Below are 20621 nucleotides of genomic sequence, written 5' to 3' on the forward strand. Positions count from 1 at the left end.
GTAACCAACAGACTTATGGAACCTCTATAGATGCTTGTGTTGATCATGTAATTACAAGAATAATCATATAATTGCATATATAATTTAATAGGATCTCTGAGAATAAAAACAAACAAATAGACCTTCACACAAATGGACCCATCTTTTGTAGTGGTATCTAATTTGTATTCTTGAAAATGTCTTATAATGCGATTCACCCCCATTGTGAATATCACACCTGACAGAGTTGCCTAAGCTTCTTTTTGTGGCTCTCCTTCAGACATTTTCAGTCTGTTTGCCAGCGATTTGGGCAATCATGCAACGCGAGAGGACATGGAAAGCATGCTGCAGACTGTGGATGGAGAGATCCCACTTTCTCTTAGGAAGTGTTTCTCTGAGGTTAGCTCATATGCCTTATTTGAATGAATATGTATGGGTAACTGCCAAAACAAAGGAAACGCCAACATGAAGTGTCTTAGTAGGGCGTTGGGCCACCACGAGCTGCCAGAACAGCCTCAATGTGCTTTGGCATATATTCTAAAAGTGTCTGGAACTCTATTGGAGGGATGCGACACCATTTTTCCACAACAAATTCCATAATTTGTAGTTTTGTTGATGGTTGTGGGAAACGCTGTCTCGGGTGCCGCTCCAGAAGTGTTAAATTGGTTTGAGATCTGGTGGCTGAGAGACACACACACACACACACACACACACACACACCCTTTAAACCCCCTATGCTCCTTTGAGACCCCTCTTTCAAAGTCACTGAGATCTCTTCTTCTAGCCATGGTATCCAAAATAATGGGCAACTAGGCATTTTTATACTTATTTTTTTATGCTTAATTAACTCAGAAACCACACGTGTAGAAGCACCTGCTTTCAATATGCTTTGTATCCCTCATTTACTCAAGTATTTCCTTTATTTTAGCAGTTATCTGTATTTGATTGTTTTAAACACACATTTTGACAGCCATGTTTTCACAAACTGTATGACCACCAGGGTGGGTGCAAATCTGCTATTACATGCTTACCAGGTCTTTTTTATTTGTTCACTACAAACATGCCACATATCCTAATGTATCCTCATACCATATCTAATTGTAAGCTGCTGACCTGTTTGGGGTGGCAGGTAGCCTAGTGGTTAGAGCGTTGGGCCAGTAACCGAAAGGTTGCTGGATCGAATCCCCGAGCTGACAAGGTACAAATCTGTCGTTCTGTCCCTGAACAAGGCCCGGTAGGCCGTCATTGTAAATAAGAATTTGTTCTTAACTGACTTGCCTAGTAAAATAAAGGTTAAATAAAATATAAGTGCACAGGGCTGCTAATGCTACTTGACACAGGAAGATAATTCCAATATGTGTTTTGCACCTTTGTTCAAGGCTTAGTGGAGTTCCTGTTATTTTCTTTACCAGGGTGAGAAGGTAAATTATGAGAAATTTAAGAGCTGGCTCCTGCAGAACAAGGATGCCTTCACCTTCTCCCGCTGGCTCTTGTCCAGTGGGGTGTGTGTCACCCTGACAGACGATAGTGACACACCCACCTTCTACCAGACCTTGGCTGGAGTAACACACTGTGAGTGACTGTCATCCTGATCCTTTGGGAGATATACTAAATAATAGCCTAGGCTAGGGGTCTTGTCATGCCACTTATAGATTTTCTTTCTTGCAGTAGAGGAATCGGATATCATTGACCTGGAGAAGAGATACTGGCTGCTGAAAGCTCAGTCTCGGACAGGACGATTTGACCTGGAAACCTTTGTCGCTTTAGTTTCTCCCACTATTCATACATCCCTAAGTGAAGGTAAGAGAATACGCAGGATGTGGATTTGATTTATTGGATACTTTTGAAGGCGATCGTTACGTCCATTTCTCCTTCTGTGCAGGTTTGTTTCATGCCTTTGATGAAAACAGGGACAATCACATAGATTTTAAGGAAATCTCATGTGGACTATCTGCTTGCTGTAGAGGGCCTTTGGCAGAGAGACAGAAGTGTAAGTAGATACACAAGCATTAAGCCTTGCTGTTTGTCATACTTTCATCACATTGACAGTTTCAATGTGTGACTTTCCTCTTGTTTTCTTTTCCCCAGTCTGTTTCAAAGTGTTTGACGTTGACCACGATGGGCTTCTGTCTCGAGAGGAAATCACAGAAATGGTTGGGGCATTACTGGAGGTGTGGAAAGACAATCGCACAGACCTTCTACCTGTAAGTACCATTTGGCCAGACTGGACATATGATGGACATACTGTAGATAATGATAACTGTTGTAATGTATGTAGTTAGATTGTTTTGTTTTAAGCTGTCCCATTACTACTCTGGGTTCTTAAGCCTTACCCTGCCTCTGTCCCTTAAGGAAGCGGACACTAATGTCCATGCCATTGTGGAAGACATCCTGAAGGAGCATGACACCACTAAGGTATTACCTTACTGCTTGCGTGAGTTTGGATTCATACAGATTTCTTTAATGTTGTCAGAAAACATTGAAACCGGCTATTGGTGGGTGTTGTGTTCTTTAGCAAGGGCATTTGACCCTGGAGGACTACCAAATATGGAGTGTGAAGAGTGCATTTGCCAATGAGTTCCTCAACCTGCTGTTTCAGGTAAGAGCCAGCCACCATGTGTTTCTACTTTGGTCACCATTATGTGCTGTGTGTGCTTTTCTTGTTCTGCTGGATCACCAGTCTTCTGCTATCGTGTTGGTCTCTAGGTGTGTCATATTGTCCTGGGGCTGCGGCCTGCTTCCCCTGAAGAGGAGGGACAGATAATCAGGTGTGTGTGTCTGTGTCACCATGTCAGTGTCCTTTCCTGCTGTCATACACATGCTTCCTTACCCCCTCATCAATCAACCTAACACTCACAAACTCACTCACTTGTGTCTGCAGGGGCTGGTTGGAGAGGGCGAGCAGACACGGCCTCCAGCCAGGAGACTACTGGTTCCTCATAGCAGTGCCGTGGTGGCAGCAGTGGAGGGACTACGTCAAATATGTAAGCAAGGCTTTTTTGCTGCTTGACACCATGATCATCTGTTTATCATACTGTGCCCATTCTACACTATAATTTCTTTGCTGATGTGATTGTGGTTGTTGGCGTCTCTTCCAGGATAACAAGCATATCGTGGTGGAGCAGCCATTAGTGTTTGGCACAGTGAGAAGTGGTGTAGGGGCCGGAACCCAGGCCAGGGCAGAGCAAGGCCCAGAGGGGGAGAGCATGGCCAGCTCCCACAGCTCCACAGAAGAGAAGTTCGCAGACAACATCTCCAGTGCATCAGAAGCCTCCGAGACGACCAGCGGCAGTGAGTGGCTAAGAATTCTCAGCACCCCGCGTTACACTTAGTATTAGCAAAACAGTTAGATACTAGTATAGCTTAATAATAAGGAAATGTACCACTCATTATACCTGCCTTGCCTTGCATACTGTGTGCTGAGAGTGGGTGTACAACTGAATGTCATTGAAAACCATTCATTTGCTCTCCTCAGGCCTTCTACCCCGGGGCTCGACTGCTACGGATATCTGCTTTGCCCGTCAGCATGATGACACAGACAACCAGTGCTTCCTGGGGGCTGATGAGAACATGGTGGTTCTAAGGCCTGGGGCCATCGATAACCAGTCTCTGGTCACATCAGAGCCCTTAAAGGTAAGTTAGGCACCACAAACAACACTGTGGAAGGGGATGGACTCAATTAGAGATTAAAATGTTCCTCTTCTTCAAACTGGCCTTGTCATATTGTTTCAGTTTTAAATCTGTCCATCTTGAACTGTTCCCCCAGGCCCCCACATTGACTATGGAGGGGGGCCTACTGAGGCGCTCCCCGTCCCTGATTCTAGGCAGGGACTTTGAGGTTGTGCCAGAGCCTGTGTGGAGGGCACTCTACCACTGGTACGGAGCCAACCTGAGTCTCCCCAGGCCGGTACGTACATTTCAACTCTGTAAAGCAGGACCGCTTGTGGATTTTCCATTAAACCAACACCATTATCATCCCTATTGATCCTGACATTGTGATAACCTCACATTCCCATCCCCTCTCCTCTTCTCCTGTTGGCATTCCCAGGTGATCAGAAACACCAAGACAGACTGTGCTGAGCTGGAGCTGTTACCCCGACACCTGCTCTTCCTGAGGCAGCAGCAGCCCCCCGCCCGCACCCCCCAGAACAACGTCTGGGTCAATATGGGTAAGAGCTTCCCCTGCATGTGTCTCCAGCACTTCTCCAAAGGTTACAAAGTAAAGGAGGGACAAGAATAGCACAGTGCCCTAGTGACTTTCTGCCCAAGTGTCCAGGGCCATTCAGTATGTTGATCTGAAAAGCACGTCCACTCCCGACTGCGGATGATTGAAAGACCGCCGCTCGTGCAATAGATGCGTTCTCCCAACAACACAATCACAACTCAATCTTGCAAAGTTAGATTTGGTTGGTTGCATTGAAGGGGACTGATATTATATTGATTCAAACATCATTCCCACGTTAGAGGGAAGCATTGATCTGTTTAAGGAAGTATGTAACTGGGAAAAGTAGTAAAGTTTAATCACTAGAATTCTCTGCGCAGCATGGCATTTCTTCTGCGCAGCAGTCCAGGAGGAGGAAGGCACTTAAAGGGAACATTGGTCACAAGATTGGGGCAGCACAGGAACACAAATTAACTACCTTTTTTGTGACCTTTTAACCAAAATATCACAGATGAGACGACAAATGTCCACATGCCCCTATAAGAGTGGGAGGTTACCGTGGTAGCATGACTAGAGTCATGTTTGTGTCTGTGAGATTGAGTCTGTCTAGTAGAAGCGTTGTCTTCTCTTCCCTAGCTGTTGAAACTCAAACATAGGAAAATGACCTAGCTTGTGAACAAAACAATGTAAATAGCCAAGAAACACTGGGCAAAAAGTCTCACTTCAGCAGACTTTCGTTTTAAGTAAATTAGACCAACTTTTATGCCTGTGCGCAGCGCTTCTAAAAATAAATATTTCACTCCGCTCATCACATTCGCACAGCCCCAGCCAGGCAGTGTGAGATGAAATGGGCTATGTAGGATCTGGGCCTCATTATATGTCAGAGCATTTGGCCACCGCAACATGGTGTGTGTGAATTTTCTTCCACACCCGTTCCTGTGCTTTTTACCAATCATGTGTGCAGAGCAGTTCAATGTGTCCGTGGTGTCTCCCTGAACTCCCCCAGGTAACGTTCCCTCTCCTAGTGCCCCCCTAAAGCGTGTGTTGGTCTACACGGGCTGTTTCAGTAGGGTGGGCACCATCAAGGACATCCATGAATACCTGTCCCAGAGACTCCGCATCAAGGAGGAAGACATGCGCCTCTGGCTCTACAACAATGAGGTGGGTGTGACTCATAGAATGTTGACCCTTCGTCAACATACACGGCAAGGTTCTACCCAAAGAATGTAAGAGGGGCACTGCGCCACCTTGTGGACTTGACTGCGCCACTATTCAAAAAATAAATACAAATAAATAAATACAAAATGTAAACACACACACTGAATTAATTGAATTGCGCTTGCCTGGACCTCATACCTATGGTCCCTGTTCTGTAGATCATTGAATAATGACATTACTAGGATAATTCTAGAAAAAATACTGTGAAGAATATTAAATAATTTTTTTGCACTTAACCAGTGTGTGCTGCTTTATTTGTTATCATTTTAGGTTCTAGATTGCAGGAAATGGCACTTACAAGTGTTCAAAAAACACATCTCTGAGTCCAAAGGGGGCCATGGCCCTCCTTGGGACCTCCCCCTCAACCCTACACTGCACACACAGACGTGCACAATAAACACTCAAACTCAAATACTCACACACACTCTAATATTACAGTTCAAAACAATGTATTCCACAGAATTATCTGACCCTCCTTGATGATGAAGACCATTCCCTGGAGGGGTTGAAGATCCCAGATGAACAGTACATGGTCATAGAAGGTATGCATCATAACGACTCTGTTTTTAATGGCTCCATCATGTATTGTCAGGATGAGTAGATGAAGACACTTTTTTGTTGTCATCAGTTCGTAACAAGGACATGAGCTGGCCAGAGGAGATGTCCTTCATCGCTAACAGCAACAGGATGAACAGACACAATGGTAAGACCGTCGCTGCATACAGTTACAGCACCAACACAACATTAATTTGTAATTTAACATTAACTGAGCTGATTGCTTCTTGGATGTATTATAGATAAGTCTGTCAGACAGTACTTGTTTTGCTGTCTCCAAACATTAAAGGGGTCGCACTGACTGCTGTAGAAGCTTTTGATGGTTGAATAGCGTCCTCAGACTGTTGCCTCCTGCTGTTGTTCACAGTCCCTACTGAGAAAGGTGCGACTGGACTGAGCAACCTTGGCAACACGTGCTTCATGAACTCCAGTATCCAGTGTGTGAGCAACACCAAGCCTCTCACAGACTACTTCACCTCAGGAAACCACCTTTACGAGCTCAACAGGTATGTGTCTGCATTATTTTAGACTTAAAAGAATGCATGCTTATTATACATGCTTATTATACTCTTTGGGCAGAACGTTGGTCAAATAAATCCACAGCAAGCAGAGATGAGTGTGCAAGTTTTTTTAATTTGTGCTGTTTGTCTCCATAACAGGACTAATCCAATTGGGATGCGGGGTCACATGGCCAAATGCTATGGTGATCTGGTTCAGGAGTTGTGGAGCGGAACACAGAAGAACTTGGCCCCTCTGAAACTCAGAGTATGTCCACAAACAAGCCTCCAACTAACACCACCCAATAACACTACAGACTACCAACCTAAAAGTACTTTCTTTCAACCTAAAAAAATAAGAGTCAAATGGTTGTCTTTTTCCATTTTCTCCTTGTCCTCCGTCTCTTCCCTCAGTGGACGATAGCGAAGTACGCTCCCCGGTTCAATGGCTTCCAGCAGCAGGACTCCCAGGAGCTGCTGGCCTTCCTGCTGGATGGCCTTCACGAGGACCTGAACCGTGTTCACGAGAAGCCCTACGTGGAGCTGAAGGACAGTGACGGACGACCAGACTGGGAAGTTGCTTCTGAGGTCAGAGTTCATACACACTGTTCCTATCGTCATGGTGGGGAGATCCAGAAATAAGGCCCCAGGTGAATCACCTCATGTAGCTGTTGGAGTATAAATATTGATTTGGAGGTGTAATATTAGCTTTCTGTGTCATCTTGAACTGCTAGAAGTTGTCCTTTTGTACCTCAGTTGGTGGAGCATGGTACTAGTAACGCCAGGGTAGTGGGTTCAAATCCCGGGGACCACCCAAACATGAAATGTATGCATGCATGACTGTGAGTCGCTTTGGCTTAAAGTGTCTGCTAAATGGCGTATATTATTGTCTGGTGTGATGATGGTGAATTGTGTTCCCCCAGGCATGGGAGAATCACCTGAGGAGAAACCGCTCCATTGTGGTAGACCTGTTCCATGGCCAGCTCAGGTCACAGGTCAAGTGCAAGACCTGTGGCCACGTCAGTGCACGCTTTGATCCCTTCAACTTCCTCTCTCTCCCTCTGCCCATGGATAACTCCATGCATTTAGAGATCATAGGTGAGCCTTATAAATCAAATTGTATTGGTCACATATGCATATTTAACAGATCTTATTGCGGGTGTAGTGAAATGCAGTGTATACAGTACAACATCCAGAAAATACATTCCAAAAGATTAAACATAAGCATCATATTGGAGATATGTTTCAGGAAGTGTGTTGCCTGTCCACCCTTTCTTGTACTGGACTCTGAGCTTTACAGTAACATTGTGGTGTTGAATAGAAAGCTATTCTGTTCCTGTTGTCTTTTGAGGGAATGTATATTGGATCCCGTGTCTCTGAAACACTTTGCTCTTTGCTTCCTCTGTCCAGTCATTAAGCTGGATGGGTCATGCCCAGTGCGGTATGGGCTCCGGCTCAATGCGGATGAGAAGTACACAGGCCTAAAGAGACTCCTGAGTGAGCTCTGCTGCCTGAATCCTGAGCAGATCCTCCTAGCTGAAGTACATGCCTCCAACATTAAGGTGGAGCCGTCGTCTATCCTCCAGCACTGTACATCCATCCATCACACTGTCAATATCACAGTCTGCACATAGACTAATGATTGTCTGTCTACCCTATTTTTAGAATTTTCCACTGGACAACCAGAAAGTGCGTCGGGCGGTGAGCGGCTTCCTGTGTGCGTTTGAGATCCCAGTGCCAAGTGCGCCCACGTCTGTGGTGTCCACTCCCACACAAACAGATGGTATACCGATTGTTTCTTCTGTTCATTAGCGACGTTTCATCTCTTTTCATTCCTTTTTTAAAGGCAATCCGTAAGAAGTGATGAAAGGGGTTTAGAATCCAAAGACGTAGCAACCAAACACACCTTGGAATGTAAACAAATGCACAGGTTCTATAAAACAGATGAAAAAAGGTAGATACTTTGACACTGGAAAATATAACGTATAACATTTGTTCTTTGTCTCATCTCCAGAAGCTCAAGCACTAGCCTATGGGAACGCTACCATGGTAACTGAGAGAAACTCTATGAACCTGGGACTGATCCCCAAGGGCATGCCCAGCACTGTGGTTCCCTGTGGCACAGAGGGCAGCCTTGCTGACGGTCTCCCCGACGGCCCCGCGGTGCTCCCTTCAGACAGCCCCTTCACTGGGTACATTATCACCATCCACAGGAAGATGGTAAGAACTGCAGGATGGGCTAAAGATGGAGAGAAGATTAGCAGTGCATCAAGATTAGTCAAAGTCTATATAATGCTCATTTCTAAACAATGTGTCATTTCTGTTTGTTTCGTAGATGCGGGCAGAGTTATACTTCCTGTCCAGTCAGAAGAACCGCCCCAGCCTGTTTGGGATGCCGTTGATTGTGCCGTGTACAGTCCACACCAGGACCAGGGACCTGTATGATTCTGTGTGGACCCAGGTGTCACGCCTGGCCAGTCCCTTGCCCCCTCAGGAGGCCAGCAACCACGCCCAGGACTGGTCAGTCTCTCCAGACCACTCTGTATTTTGTCAGGTGGCTTTGCAGTGTTCAGTGTTCTCCTAAAGGTACAGGTGTGTGATGCTGATCGGTGTGTGTATATGTGTGTGTGATCACACAGTGATGACAGCATGGGCTACCAGTATCCTTTCACTCTGCGCGTGGTGCAGAAAGATGGCAACTCCTGCGCCTGGTGTCCGTGGTACAGGTAATTAAGTCTGTCACACAGTACAACATATCACTATACGGTTGAAGATAGAGAATATGTTCATTGATACCCTATATTGTTGTCCCCCTCAGGTTCTGCAGAGGCTGCACAGTGGAGTGTAACGATGAGAGGGCTGCTGTGGGAAATGCCTTCATGGCTGTCGACTGGGACCCCACTGCTCTGCACCTCCGCTACCAAACCTCTCAGGAGAGGGTAAGAGAGACATGAGGCTGGGGATAACAGCAGCAGTGGAACCCTAGGGGTCATATCAATGTATTTATTCAATATCTAATGGATATACGTCGTACACTAAGTAATGTTTGTCTGTCCTGCAGATCGTGGAGGAGCACCCCAGTGTGGAACAGAGTCGCAGGGCCCAGGCAGAGCCCATCAGTCTGGACAGCTGTCTGCAGGCCTTTACCAGTGAGGAAGAGCTGGGAGAAGATGAGCTCTACTACTGCTCCAAGTGCAAGACCCACCGCCTGGCCACCAAGAAACTGGACCTGTGGAGGCTGCCGCCCATCCTGGTCAGACATAGAGCTCATTCCCTCTGCATCAACTTCCCTGTCCTCTCCCTATTCATATTTGTGTCAATAGGCAACAGTTGAAACCTATTCAAATATACATGAATAAACAACAACTCAAACATTTTCAATGCTATGTCTGAAGTGCAAGGTTGCACATGACACCACCCACTCTAAAACTCCTTTATTCTGTCCATTTGAATTGCAGATAGTTCATTTAAAACGGTTCCAGTTTATGAATGGGCGGTGGATCAAATCCCAGAAGATTGTTAGGTTTCCCAGGGAGACGTTTGACCCCAGTGCTTTCCTGACCCCAAGAGATGCAGACCAAAGCCAAGAGAGCTGGAGGGATAAGCTGGGGGAGGAGCTACACGACACAGAGGAAGGAGTGCAAAAGTCTGGGGGTGGAGACACTGTCTGTAACCCTGCCCTGACTCTCAACAATGGGAAAGGTTTGTATAGAATCTTGACGGATTTCAGATGTACCTGTCATATCCCACATATTATTTTAAGGAGGCTGGTGTTCTTCTATGAATGTGTCTGTTTGCAGACTCTCTGTGCTCAGGGAGGATGGCCAGCACCCCCCTCAGCAGAGACGTCTGCCCCAACTGCAGCCCTCAAAGTGAGGGCAGGAGGCAGGGCCGTGGGCTGGTGTTTCCCACGGGAAGCAGGTACCAACTGTCCCTCAGTAAGGAGAGCCTGGACAGTGGCAGGGAGAGCCCCATGGAGCTGGAGGCCAGCAGGACGAGGATGGGGATGGGGAGCATGGGAGAAGGCCTCAGTGACTCCACCTCTGGTGAGGACACGGCCAGAGAATGTGACAACACAATGTCTGAGCTAGAGAGCAATGGCTACACCGAGGACAACATGGATCTGGAGGCCTCCCAGGGCCAAAGAGACAAAATCTACCTGGATCCCATGTACAACTTGTATGCAATTTCAGTAAGTATTAAGCGGGTCAAATATTTGTTTTTCTCTAAGAACTTTACTGTTCTAGCCTGAAGCCTGAGAGTAAAGTGACTGTCTATCTACCATCTGAAATATCCTCTTACCCCCAATCACTTTTGGGTTTGCAGTGCCATTCAGGGATCCTAGGAGGAGGCCACTATGTGACATACGCCAAAAACCCAAATGAAAAGTGGTACTGTTACAACGACAGTAGCTGTAAGGTAAGCTGTATGCTAAAAACAGAACTTATATCTCTGCTATGTGATGCAGTGTCCATTGTCATCTGTAACTCAGTTATTTAAAGTTCACAAGTATAAACTAACCTCAGTGTTTTCTGTGTTCAGGAGTTGCGGTCAGAGGAGATTGATGCAGACTCTGCCTATATCCTGTTCTATGAGCAGCAGGAAGTGGATTATTCTCTGTTCATGCCCAAAACTGATGGCAAAAAGATGGCTGACACAACTTGCATGGACGAGGACTTTGAGTCTGACTATAAGAAGTACTGTGTTCTTCAGTAATGGACTGTCTGTCGATATGTGTCAATGTGCTGCCAGTTCATCGACATGCTTGTGCTACAAAACCACCTTACTATTTGACTCTGAAATCTCTCAGGTTGAGATGAGCTGAAGCTTAGAAATCATCCCTGGTGGTTAAGTGGACAACCAACCATTTTTACACTTTCATAGTGGATGGACCTTTTTTTTCAAGTAATGGTACTCAAGTTATTTCTCACTTGCGATGTCAAACAAAACGGAGGGCTGTGTATTGGTTTGTTTTGGCACAAACACCTTGTCGGGGAGTGACAATGCTTAAGCCCATGGTGTTGGTCCTAGGCCAGATGTGACAAATGGGGGAGTGTGTCTTTCTGTTTGTAAACCAATGCCAGTTGCAATATGCCATTAATGTTTCGACACATTTTGATTGGTACTTTCTGCAATTACATCCCCTCATTGAATAATACAAAAAATGATTGCATTAGAAGCAAGTGTTCACTACCTCATCATACCCTGCTTTGGACAGTCGTCAAATGCAATGTCACAATTCTAAAATTCCATTTTTTGTTGTCCTCAAATGTAAATGATTTAGACTCCAGACCGATAGGCCTGGATTATATTCAGTGTTTCTGAACTACATTTATGTATTTGCATTGCAATGTACCTTTTTGTGTTTGTTTATCGTGTCAGGTCTTTTAAGAACAAAGCTTCAGACTCTCACCTATCTGAGAGAATCTTCCTGTAGCATCTGCTTTGTACCATTTGTGTGCAGGTCCATTCCAACAACATATCAGTCTGTTCCATCACAACATTGTGATGTTATCACATCAACAGCTGTGTCATTACAGTAGTGCCACCAACAGGCTGTATCATACTTTATCATTGTGCCCAATTTAACACAATTCATTATATACACTACCGTTCAAAAATTTGGGGTCACTTAGAAATGTCTGTTTTTGAAAGAAAAGCACTTTTGTGTCCATTAAAATAACATCAAATTGATAAGATATACAGTGTAGACATTGTTAATGTTGTAAATGACTATTGTAGTTGGAAACGGCAGATTGTACGGCTATGTAGATATTACATAAAACAGAGGCCCATTATCAGCAACGTCAACAGTGAAGAGGCGACTCTGGGATGCTGGCCTTCTAGACAGAGTTCCACTGTCTGTGTTCTTTTGCTTGTCTTAATCTTTTTATTGGCCAGTCTGAGATATGGCTTTTTCTTTGCAACTCTGCCTAGAAGGCCAGCATCCCGGAGTCGCCTCATCACTGTTGATGTTGAGACTGATGTTTTGCGGGTACTATTTAATGAAGCTGCCAGTTGAGAACTTGTGAGGCGTCTGTTTCTCAAACTAGACACTAGTGTACTTGTCCTCTTGCTCAGTTGTGCATCGGGGCCTCCCACTTGTTCTATTCTGGTTAGAGCCAGTTTGCTCTGTTCTGTGAAGGGAGTAGTACACAGCGTTGTACGAGATCTGGAATAGCCTTCATTTCTCAGAACAAGAATAGACTGACGAGTTTCAGAAATAAGTTATTTGTTTCTGGCCATTTTGAGCCTGTAATCAAACCCACAAATGCTGATGTTCAACTAGTCTAAAGAAGGCCAGTTTTATTGCTTCTTTAATCAGAACAACAGTTTTCAGCTAACATAATTGCAAAAGGGTTTTCTAATGATCAATTAGGCTTTTAAAATGATGAACTTGGATTAGCTAACACAACGTGCCATTGGAACACAGGTGTGATGGTTGCTGATAATGGGCCTCTGTACACCCATGTAGATATTCCATAAAAAAATCTGCCGTTTCCAGCTACAAGTCATTGACAACATTAACAATGTCTACACTGTATTTCTGATCAATTTGATGTCATTTTAATGGACAACACGTGATTTTCCTTCAAAAACAAGGACATTTGTAAGTGACCCTAAACTTTTGAACAGTAGTGTATACAGTTGAAGATGGAAGTTTACATACACCTTTGCCAAATACATTTAAACCAAGCCCTTGCTCGCACAAGCTTTTTCAGTTCTGCCCACACATTTTCTATAGGATTGAGGTCAGGGCTTTGTGATGGCCACTCCAATACCTTGACTTTGTTGTCCTTAAGCCATTTTGCCACAACTTTGGAAGTATGCTTGGGGTCATTGTCTATTTGGAAGACCCATTTGCGACAAGGCTTTAACTTCCTGACTGATGTCTTGATGTTGCTTCAATATCCACAATTTTCCTTCACAAAATAGATGGCATCATGAGGAAGTGCACCAGTCCCTCCTGCAGCAAAGCACCCCCACAACATGATGCTGCCCCCCCCCCCCTCCCCGCTCCCCGTGCTTCACAGTTGGGATGGTGTTCTTCGGCTTTTAAGCCTCCCCCTTTTTCCTCCAAACATAACGATGGTCATTATGGCCAAACAGTTCCATTTTTGTTTCATCAGACCAGAGGACATTTCTCCAAAAAGTACGCTCTTTGTCCCCATGTGCAGTTGCAAACCGTAGTCTGGCTTTTTACTGGCGGCTTTGGAGCAGCTGCTTCTTCCTTGCTGAGCGGCCTTTCAGGTTATGTCGATATAGGACTCGTTTTACTGTGGAAATAGATACTTTTGTACCTGTTTCCTCCAGCATCTTCACAAGGTCCTTCGCTATTGTTCTGGGATTGATTTGCACTTTTCGCAGCAAAGTACGTTCGTCTCTAGGAGACAGAACTCGTCTCCTTCCTGGGCGGTATGATGGCTGCGTGGTCCCATGGTGTTTATACTTGCGTACTATTGTTTGTACAGATGAACGTGGTACTGTCAGGCGTTTGGAAATTGCTCCCAAGGATGAACCAGACTTGTGGAGGTCTACATTTTTCTTTATGAGGTCTTGGCTGATTTCTTTAGATTTTCCCATGATGTCAAGCAGAGGCACTGAGTTTTAAGGTAGGCCTTGAAATACATCAACAGGTACATCTCCAATTCATTTATCATAAGCTTCTAAAGCCATGACATTTTCTGGAATTTTCCATGCTGTTTAAAGGCACAGTCAACTTAGTGTATGTACATTTCTGACCCACTGGAATTGTGATTAAATTTAATAATCTGTCTGTAAACAGTTGTTGGAAAAATGACTTGTGTCATGCACAAAGTAGATGTCCTAACCGGCTTCCCAAAACTATAGTTTGTTAACAAGAAATTTGTGGAGTGGTTGAAAAACGAGTTTTAATGACGCCAACCTAAGTGTATGTAAACTTCCGTCTTCAACTGTATATTATCTTAATTTTTTATTTAACCTTTATTTAACTTGGCGAGTCAGTTATGAACAAATTCTTATTTACAATGACGGCCTACACTGGCCAAACCCAGACGACGCTGGACCAATTGTGCGCCGCCCTATGGGACTCCCAATCACGGCCGGATGTTATACAGCCTGGATTCGAACCAGGGTGTTTGTAGTGACGCCTCTAGCACTGAGATGCAGTGCCTTAGACCGCTGCGCCACTCGGGAGCCCTAATGCAAGTCATGAGATCACAACTTCGAAGGGCAGAAGTTGTGAATAATGTTGGATCTTTCTGAATGCCATGGGTATGAGGTATTTGATTTAGGCAGAGTGGGACATTTGACAGTTTGAGCAGTTGTACCTTACCGTTATGCAACAAGTGAATAGGTAGCTTTTCCCTCTGAGCTTTGAAAGATATATTTACTGTAACTATATTGACATTCAACTCCTATGTTTCACATACAGTGTATTGAATCTAATCAGATGGACAAAAAAAGTCAAACTCTTTAGGCTGTGAGCTATAGTATATCCATTACAATACACAGCTCTCATTTCTTAAGTCTTGTTGAGGTATATGCTTTATTTGGTGAATCAGTTACTGATTATAACAGCTGGACAGAAACCTACCAACTCTACCTGGCCTATGATGATAGAATGATACACATCCTGATGACAATTATATATTTTTTTACATTTTTAACATTAGCCAGATATTGCCATGGTCATTTTCAGTGTTGTCCCCCTGAAAAGCTTGATGCAGTGAATACTACTGAATGATTTATTTATTTTTGTCTATTTAGTTTTAGTTTTTTAATTTATTAATTTCATGTACTTTTGTAAAATGTTTAAATTCAACATTTATTTTGCAATAACCCTTGAGGAAAAACTTTAAATGTACATAAATACTTTTGGAAAAAGGATGTATTGGAGTATGAACTGTAAAGATCTGCCTTGTATTTGGAGTGAATTAGTTTCTGTAAGTATTAAAGCAGCCAATGAACTACACAGCCTGTGTCCCTTTTTCTTGTACAGACTTATTCAGCGGCAGGTAGCCTAGTGGTTAGAGCGTTGGACAAGTAACCGAAAGATTGCAAGATCGAATCCCCAAGCTGACATGGTAAAAATCGGTTGTTCTGCCCCTGAACAAGGCAGTTAACCCACTGTTCCTAGGCCGTCATTGAAAATAAGAATTTGTTCTTAACTGACTTGCCTAGTTAAAAAGGTTAAAAAAAATTGAGATGGTTAACATAAAATGTAAATGTATAATGGTCATGACTTAATAACAATGTCATAACTAGCCTAAGCTAGACAATATTCTCAGAATGGACTGTTGTATAGTAATCCCCAGGAGTTAATAAACCTTAGGACCACATATATTCGACAAGCAAAGCTCAAAGAACTGTCGTATAAGTATTTCCTCAAAGGAAACCACAATATAGACACCATGTCATCCCCCATCCCCCTTAGACAACTGTAACTGTTGGTGAATGTAAATGTCAGAGCACTGCAGGGAAATGCCTCCCACCTCATAGCCCTCTATGACACACACACTTGATGATTAAATGGAACATTTTTTTATTTCTTTTACACATGGCCAAATGTCCAGCTTTAACTCTTAATGTTTAATTTAAAACGATAAGTGGCCTGTCAAAGTGTTAATCAACAGCCGCTTTTTTTTGTCACCCAAAAGCTCATACTAGTGTATGAATGTGGGATGACTTGAAAGCTAAATTATTGCAGCGAGACAGTGGTTCTGAAGACTAAGCTCCTCTTTCCTGTGAGTGAGGGACAACAGGAAATGAGGTGAAGAACATATGTAGGTGGTCCACACAGTGATCACAATAGAAAAGATTTCACATGAATTTGGATAGAAGGTGTTTGAATATCTACCTGCATGGGCTCTATGGGTGAGATCTCTCTATATCAGCTCAATATAACTCATTAAAAAGTAATTATAGCTCTATGCCTACTTCAAATAACATTTTATTAGTCACCTACACATATTTAGCAGATGTTATTGCGGGTGTAGCAAAATGCTTGTGTTCCTAGTTTCAACAGTGCAGTAGTATCTAAATTCACAACAATACACAAATCTAAAAGTAAAACAATGGAATTAAGAAATATATAAATGTTAGGACGAGCAATGTCGGAGTGGCATTGACTAAAATAAAATAGAATACAGTATATACATATAAGATGAGTAAAGCAGTATGTAAATATTATTAAAGTGACTAGTGATTCCATGTCTATGTTGTTGTGTCTTTGGCATCATTAAAAGTGAAGACTATTTTATCAAATCAATTCTGTAATTATTATTACATGATTAAACTAATCATGTAAATGTAATTAACTAGGAAGTCGGGGCACCAAGGAAAATCTTCAGATTACCAAGTTAAAATTTTCCCGAATATAACTCTTCAGATATTTTAATATCTGATCAATTAGTCTTCTATTAATGAATTGTTCTTTACCTCACATGTCTCATTCCAAACGTCGTAAATTGTTGGTTATCTGCACGAACCCAGCTTTACTATGAGTTATCCATACACCAATTGGCTTAATCATTTATTTACTAACTAAATAATCACAGAAATGCATAAACAAACAAACAGTAGATAGGTTGCTAACAAGGATAGGGAAGATTCCCCAGTGGGCTAAGCCAATATGACAGCTTGGTGGACAAAGGGAAGTGTGTGGGGACTGAGAAAGAAGTGGGAAAGACAAAAGGGATCACTACACACAGTTGATAATTATATGAATTGAAATGCTAATCCTTTGCACATGAATGCTCACTCATTCGGGAGTAATTGCAATCAATATACACTGCTCAAAAAAATAAAGGGAACACTAAAATAACACATCCTAGATCTGAATGAATTAAATAATCTTATTAAATACTTTTTTCTTTACATAGTTGAATGTGCTGACAACGAAATCACACAAAAATAATCAATGGAAATCCAATTTATCAACCCATGGAGGCCTGGATTTGGAGTCACACTCAAAATGAAAGTGGAAAACCACACTACAGGCTGATCCAACTTTGATGTAATGTCCTTAAAACAAGTCAAAATGAGGCTCAGTAGTGTGTGTGGTCTCCACGTGCCTGTATGACCTCCCTACAACGCCTGTGCATGCTCCTGATGAGGTGGCGGATGGTCTCCTGAGGGATCTCCTCCCAGACCTGGACTAAAGCATCCGCCGACTCCTGGACAGTCTGTGGTGCAACGTGGTGTTGGTGGATGGAGCGAGACATGATGTCCCAGATGTGCTCAATTGGATTCAGGTCTGGGGAACGGGCGGGCCAGTCCATAGCATCAATGCCTTCCTCTTGCAGGAACTGCTGACACACTCCAGCCACATGAGGTCTAGCATTGTCTTGCATTAGGAGGAACCCAGGGCCAACTGCACCAGCATATGGTCTTACAGGGGGTCTGAGGATCTCATCTCGGTACCTAATGGTAGTCAGGCTACCTCTGGCGAGCACATGGAGGGCTGTGCGGCCCCCCAAAGAAATGCCAACCCACACCATGACTGACCCACCGCCAAACCGGTCATTCTGGAGGATGTTGCAGGCAGCAGAACGTTCTCCACGGCGTCTCCAGACTCTGTCACGTCTGTCACATGCTCAGTGTGAACCTGCATTCATCTGTGAAGAGCACAGGGCGCCAGTGGCGAATTTGCCAATCTTGGTGTTCTCTGGCAAATGCCAAACGTCCTGCACGGTGTTGGGCTGTAAGCATAACCCCCACCTGTGGACATCGGGCCCTCATACCACCCTCATGGAGTCTGTTTCTGACCGTTTGAGCAGACACATGCACATTTGTGGCCTGCTGGAGGTCATTTTGCAGGGCTCTGGCAGTGCTCCTCCTGCTCCTCCTTGCACAAAGGCGGAGGTAGCGGTCCTGCTGCTGGGTTGTTGCCCTCCTACGGCCTCCTCCACGTCTCCTGATGTACTGGCCTGTCTCCTGGTAGTGCCTCCATGCTCTGGACACTACGCTGACAGACACAGCAAACCTTTCTGCCACAGCTCGCATTGATGTGCCATCCTGGATGAGCTGCACTACCTGAGCCACTTGTGTGGGTTGTAGACGCCGTCTCATGCTACCACAAGAGTGAGAGCACCGCCAGCATTCAGAAGTGACCAAAACATCAGCCAGGAAGCATAGGAACTGAGAAGTTGTCTGTGGTTACCAGCTGCAGAACCACTCCTTTATTGGGGGTGTCTTGCTAATTGCCTATAATTTCCACCTGTTGTCTATTCCATTTGCACAACAGCATGTGAAATTTATTGTCAATCAGTGTTGCTTCCTAAGTGGACAGTTTGATTTCACAGAAGTGTGATTGACTTGGAGTTACATTGTGTTGTTTAAGTGTTCCCTTTTTTTTTGAGCAGTATATATTTACACCCATGTGTCGTGATCTCTTTGCATCCCAGGTTTACATAATTTCTAGCTGCAGACTAGTAATTAGTATCTAAGATTTGCTCTTATTCTGTAGGGATCAATAGTCTCAGAGTTTAACTATTTCCAGCCGTGTAGCCAATGCTCCACATGGTATGGTTAGGAATTCAATAACTATTCGCAATCACAGCTCATGCTGTGGGTTTGCTTAGTCTTGGTACTCAAACCTATGCCACCTCAGTTTACACAGAGGTACGCGTGGTCTGAAGAGGATTTCCTCGGGGGGGTTATTCCTAACAGTAGAAAAGGCAGTTCTATGATGCCTGATCATGTCTGTGCTCACAGGGGTGGGCCAATGACTTAGTTAAATTTTAAACAATTCTCTCACATTAAAGGCTTAACATCACATTACATAATTTCACAAATAGTTTAATTTTCAACTCATTTTATACAAGAATTAGATGAAACACCAAATTTGAGAAATGTGCACATTCAGAGATATACAGTTGAGGACGGAAGTTTAAATACACTTAGGTTGGAGTCATTAAAATTTGTTATTCAACCACTCCACAAATTTCTTGTTAACAAACTATCGTTTTGGCAAGTCGGTTAGGACATCTACTTTGTGCATGACACAAGTAAATTTTTCCAACCATTGTTTACATACAGATTATTTCACTTTAATTCATTGTATCACAATTCCAGTGGGTCAGAAGTTTACATACACTAAGTTGACTGTGCCTTTAAACAGCATGGAAAATTCCAGAAAATTATGTCATGGCTTTAGAACCTTCTGATAAATGATGTCAATTAGCCTATCAGAAGCTTCTAAAGCCATGACATCATTTGAGTCAATTGGAGGTGTACCCGTGGATGTATTTCAAGGCCTACCTTCAAACTCAGTGCCTCTTTGCTTGACATCATGGGAAAACCAAAAGAAAATCAGCCAAGACCTCAGATTTTTTTTTTTGCAGAACTCCACAAGTCTGGCTCATCCTTGGGAGCAATTTCCAAACGCCTGACAGTACCACGTTCATCTGTACAAACAATAGTACGCAAGTATAAACACCATGGGACCACGCAGCCATCATACCGCCCAGGAAGGAGACGCGTTCTGTCTCCTAGAGAATAACGTACTTTGCTGCGAAAAGTGCAAATCAATCCCAGAACAACAGCAAAGGACCCTGTGAAGATGCAGGAGGAAACAGGTACAGAAGTATCCATATCCACAGTAAAACAAGTCCTATATCGACATAACCTGAAAGGCCGCTCAGCAAGGAGAAGCCACTGCTCAAAAACCGCCATAAAAAAAGCCAGACTACGGTTTGCAACTGCACATGGGGACAAAGAGCGTACTTTTTGGAGAAATGTCCTCTGGTCTGATGAAACAAAAATGAAACTGTTTGGCCATAATGACCATCGTTATGTTTGGAGGAAAAAGGGGGAGGCTTAAAAACCGAAGAACACCATCCCAACTGTGAAGCACGGGGGAGGCAGCATCATGTTGTGGGGGTGCTTTGCTGCAGGAGGGACTGGTGCACTTCACAAAATAGATGGCATCATGAGGGAGGAAAATTATGTGGATATATTGAAGTAACATTTCAAGACATCAGTCAGGAAGTTAAAGCTTGGTTGCAAATGGGTCTTCCAAATGGACAATGACCCCAAGCATACTTCCAAAGTTGTGGCAAAATGGCTTAAGGACAACAAAGTCAAGGTATTGGAGTGGCCATCACAAAGCCCTGACCTCAATCTTATAGAACATTTGTGGGCAGAACTGAAAAAGTGTGTGCAAGCAAGGAGGCCCACAAACCTGACTCAGTTACATCAGCTCTGTCAGGAGGAATGGGCCAAAA

The 20621-nt window shown here is 43.8% G+C and overlaps 1 protein-coding gene across 1 annotated transcript in view; it reads left to right on the top strand.

The window, feature by feature from the left end:
• LOC106568091 (ubiquitin carboxyl-terminal hydrolase 32) overlaps positions 1 to 15367 on the top strand; it is a 31102-nt gene extending 15735 nt beyond the window's left edge. Inside the window, exons 4-34 of the mRNA XM_014138114.3 lie at positions 260 to 378; positions 1392 to 1551; positions 1648 to 1779; positions 1862 to 1969; positions 2068 to 2183; positions 2332 to 2394; positions 2495 to 2578; positions 2686 to 2747; positions 2861 to 2963; positions 3078 to 3270; positions 3455 to 3612; positions 3746 to 3886; positions 4028 to 4148; positions 5148 to 5302; positions 5820 to 5901; positions 5988 to 6062; positions 6282 to 6420; positions 6574 to 6679; positions 6826 to 6999; positions 7335 to 7509; positions 7822 to 7973; positions 8077 to 8194; positions 8426 to 8631; positions 8747 to 8931; positions 9051 to 9137; positions 9230 to 9350; positions 9473 to 9664; positions 9870 to 10113; positions 10212 to 10603; positions 10738 to 10830; positions 10954 to 15367. Of these exons, the coding sequence (XP_013993589.1) occupies positions 260 to 378; positions 1392 to 1551; positions 1648 to 1779; positions 1862 to 1969; positions 2068 to 2183; positions 2332 to 2394; positions 2495 to 2578; positions 2686 to 2747; positions 2861 to 2963; positions 3078 to 3270; positions 3455 to 3612; positions 3746 to 3886; positions 4028 to 4148; positions 5148 to 5302; positions 5820 to 5901; positions 5988 to 6062; positions 6282 to 6420; positions 6574 to 6679; positions 6826 to 6999; positions 7335 to 7509; positions 7822 to 7973; positions 8077 to 8194; positions 8426 to 8631; positions 8747 to 8931; positions 9051 to 9137; positions 9230 to 9350; positions 9473 to 9664; positions 9870 to 10113; positions 10212 to 10603; positions 10738 to 10830; positions 10954 to 11127 (4430 nt within the window). The 3' untranslated portion in view covers positions 11128 to 15367. The remainder of the gene's footprint in view (positions 1 to 259; positions 379 to 1391; positions 1552 to 1647; positions 1780 to 1861; positions 1970 to 2067; positions 2184 to 2331; positions 2395 to 2494; positions 2579 to 2685; positions 2748 to 2860; positions 2964 to 3077; positions 3271 to 3454; positions 3613 to 3745; positions 3887 to 4027; positions 4149 to 5147; positions 5303 to 5819; positions 5902 to 5987; positions 6063 to 6281; positions 6421 to 6573; positions 6680 to 6825; positions 7000 to 7334; positions 7510 to 7821; positions 7974 to 8076; positions 8195 to 8425; positions 8632 to 8746; positions 8932 to 9050; positions 9138 to 9229; positions 9351 to 9472; positions 9665 to 9869; positions 10114 to 10211; positions 10604 to 10737; positions 10831 to 10953) is intronic.
• Positions 15368 to 20621: the final 5254 nt, after the last annotated feature.

Source organism: Salmo salar, chromosome 13, assembly GCF_965601325.2.
Source record: "Salmo salar chromosome 13, fSalSal1, whole genome shotgun sequence".
NCBI lineage: Eukaryota > Metazoa > Chordata > Actinopteri > Salmoniformes > Salmonidae > Salmo > Salmo salar.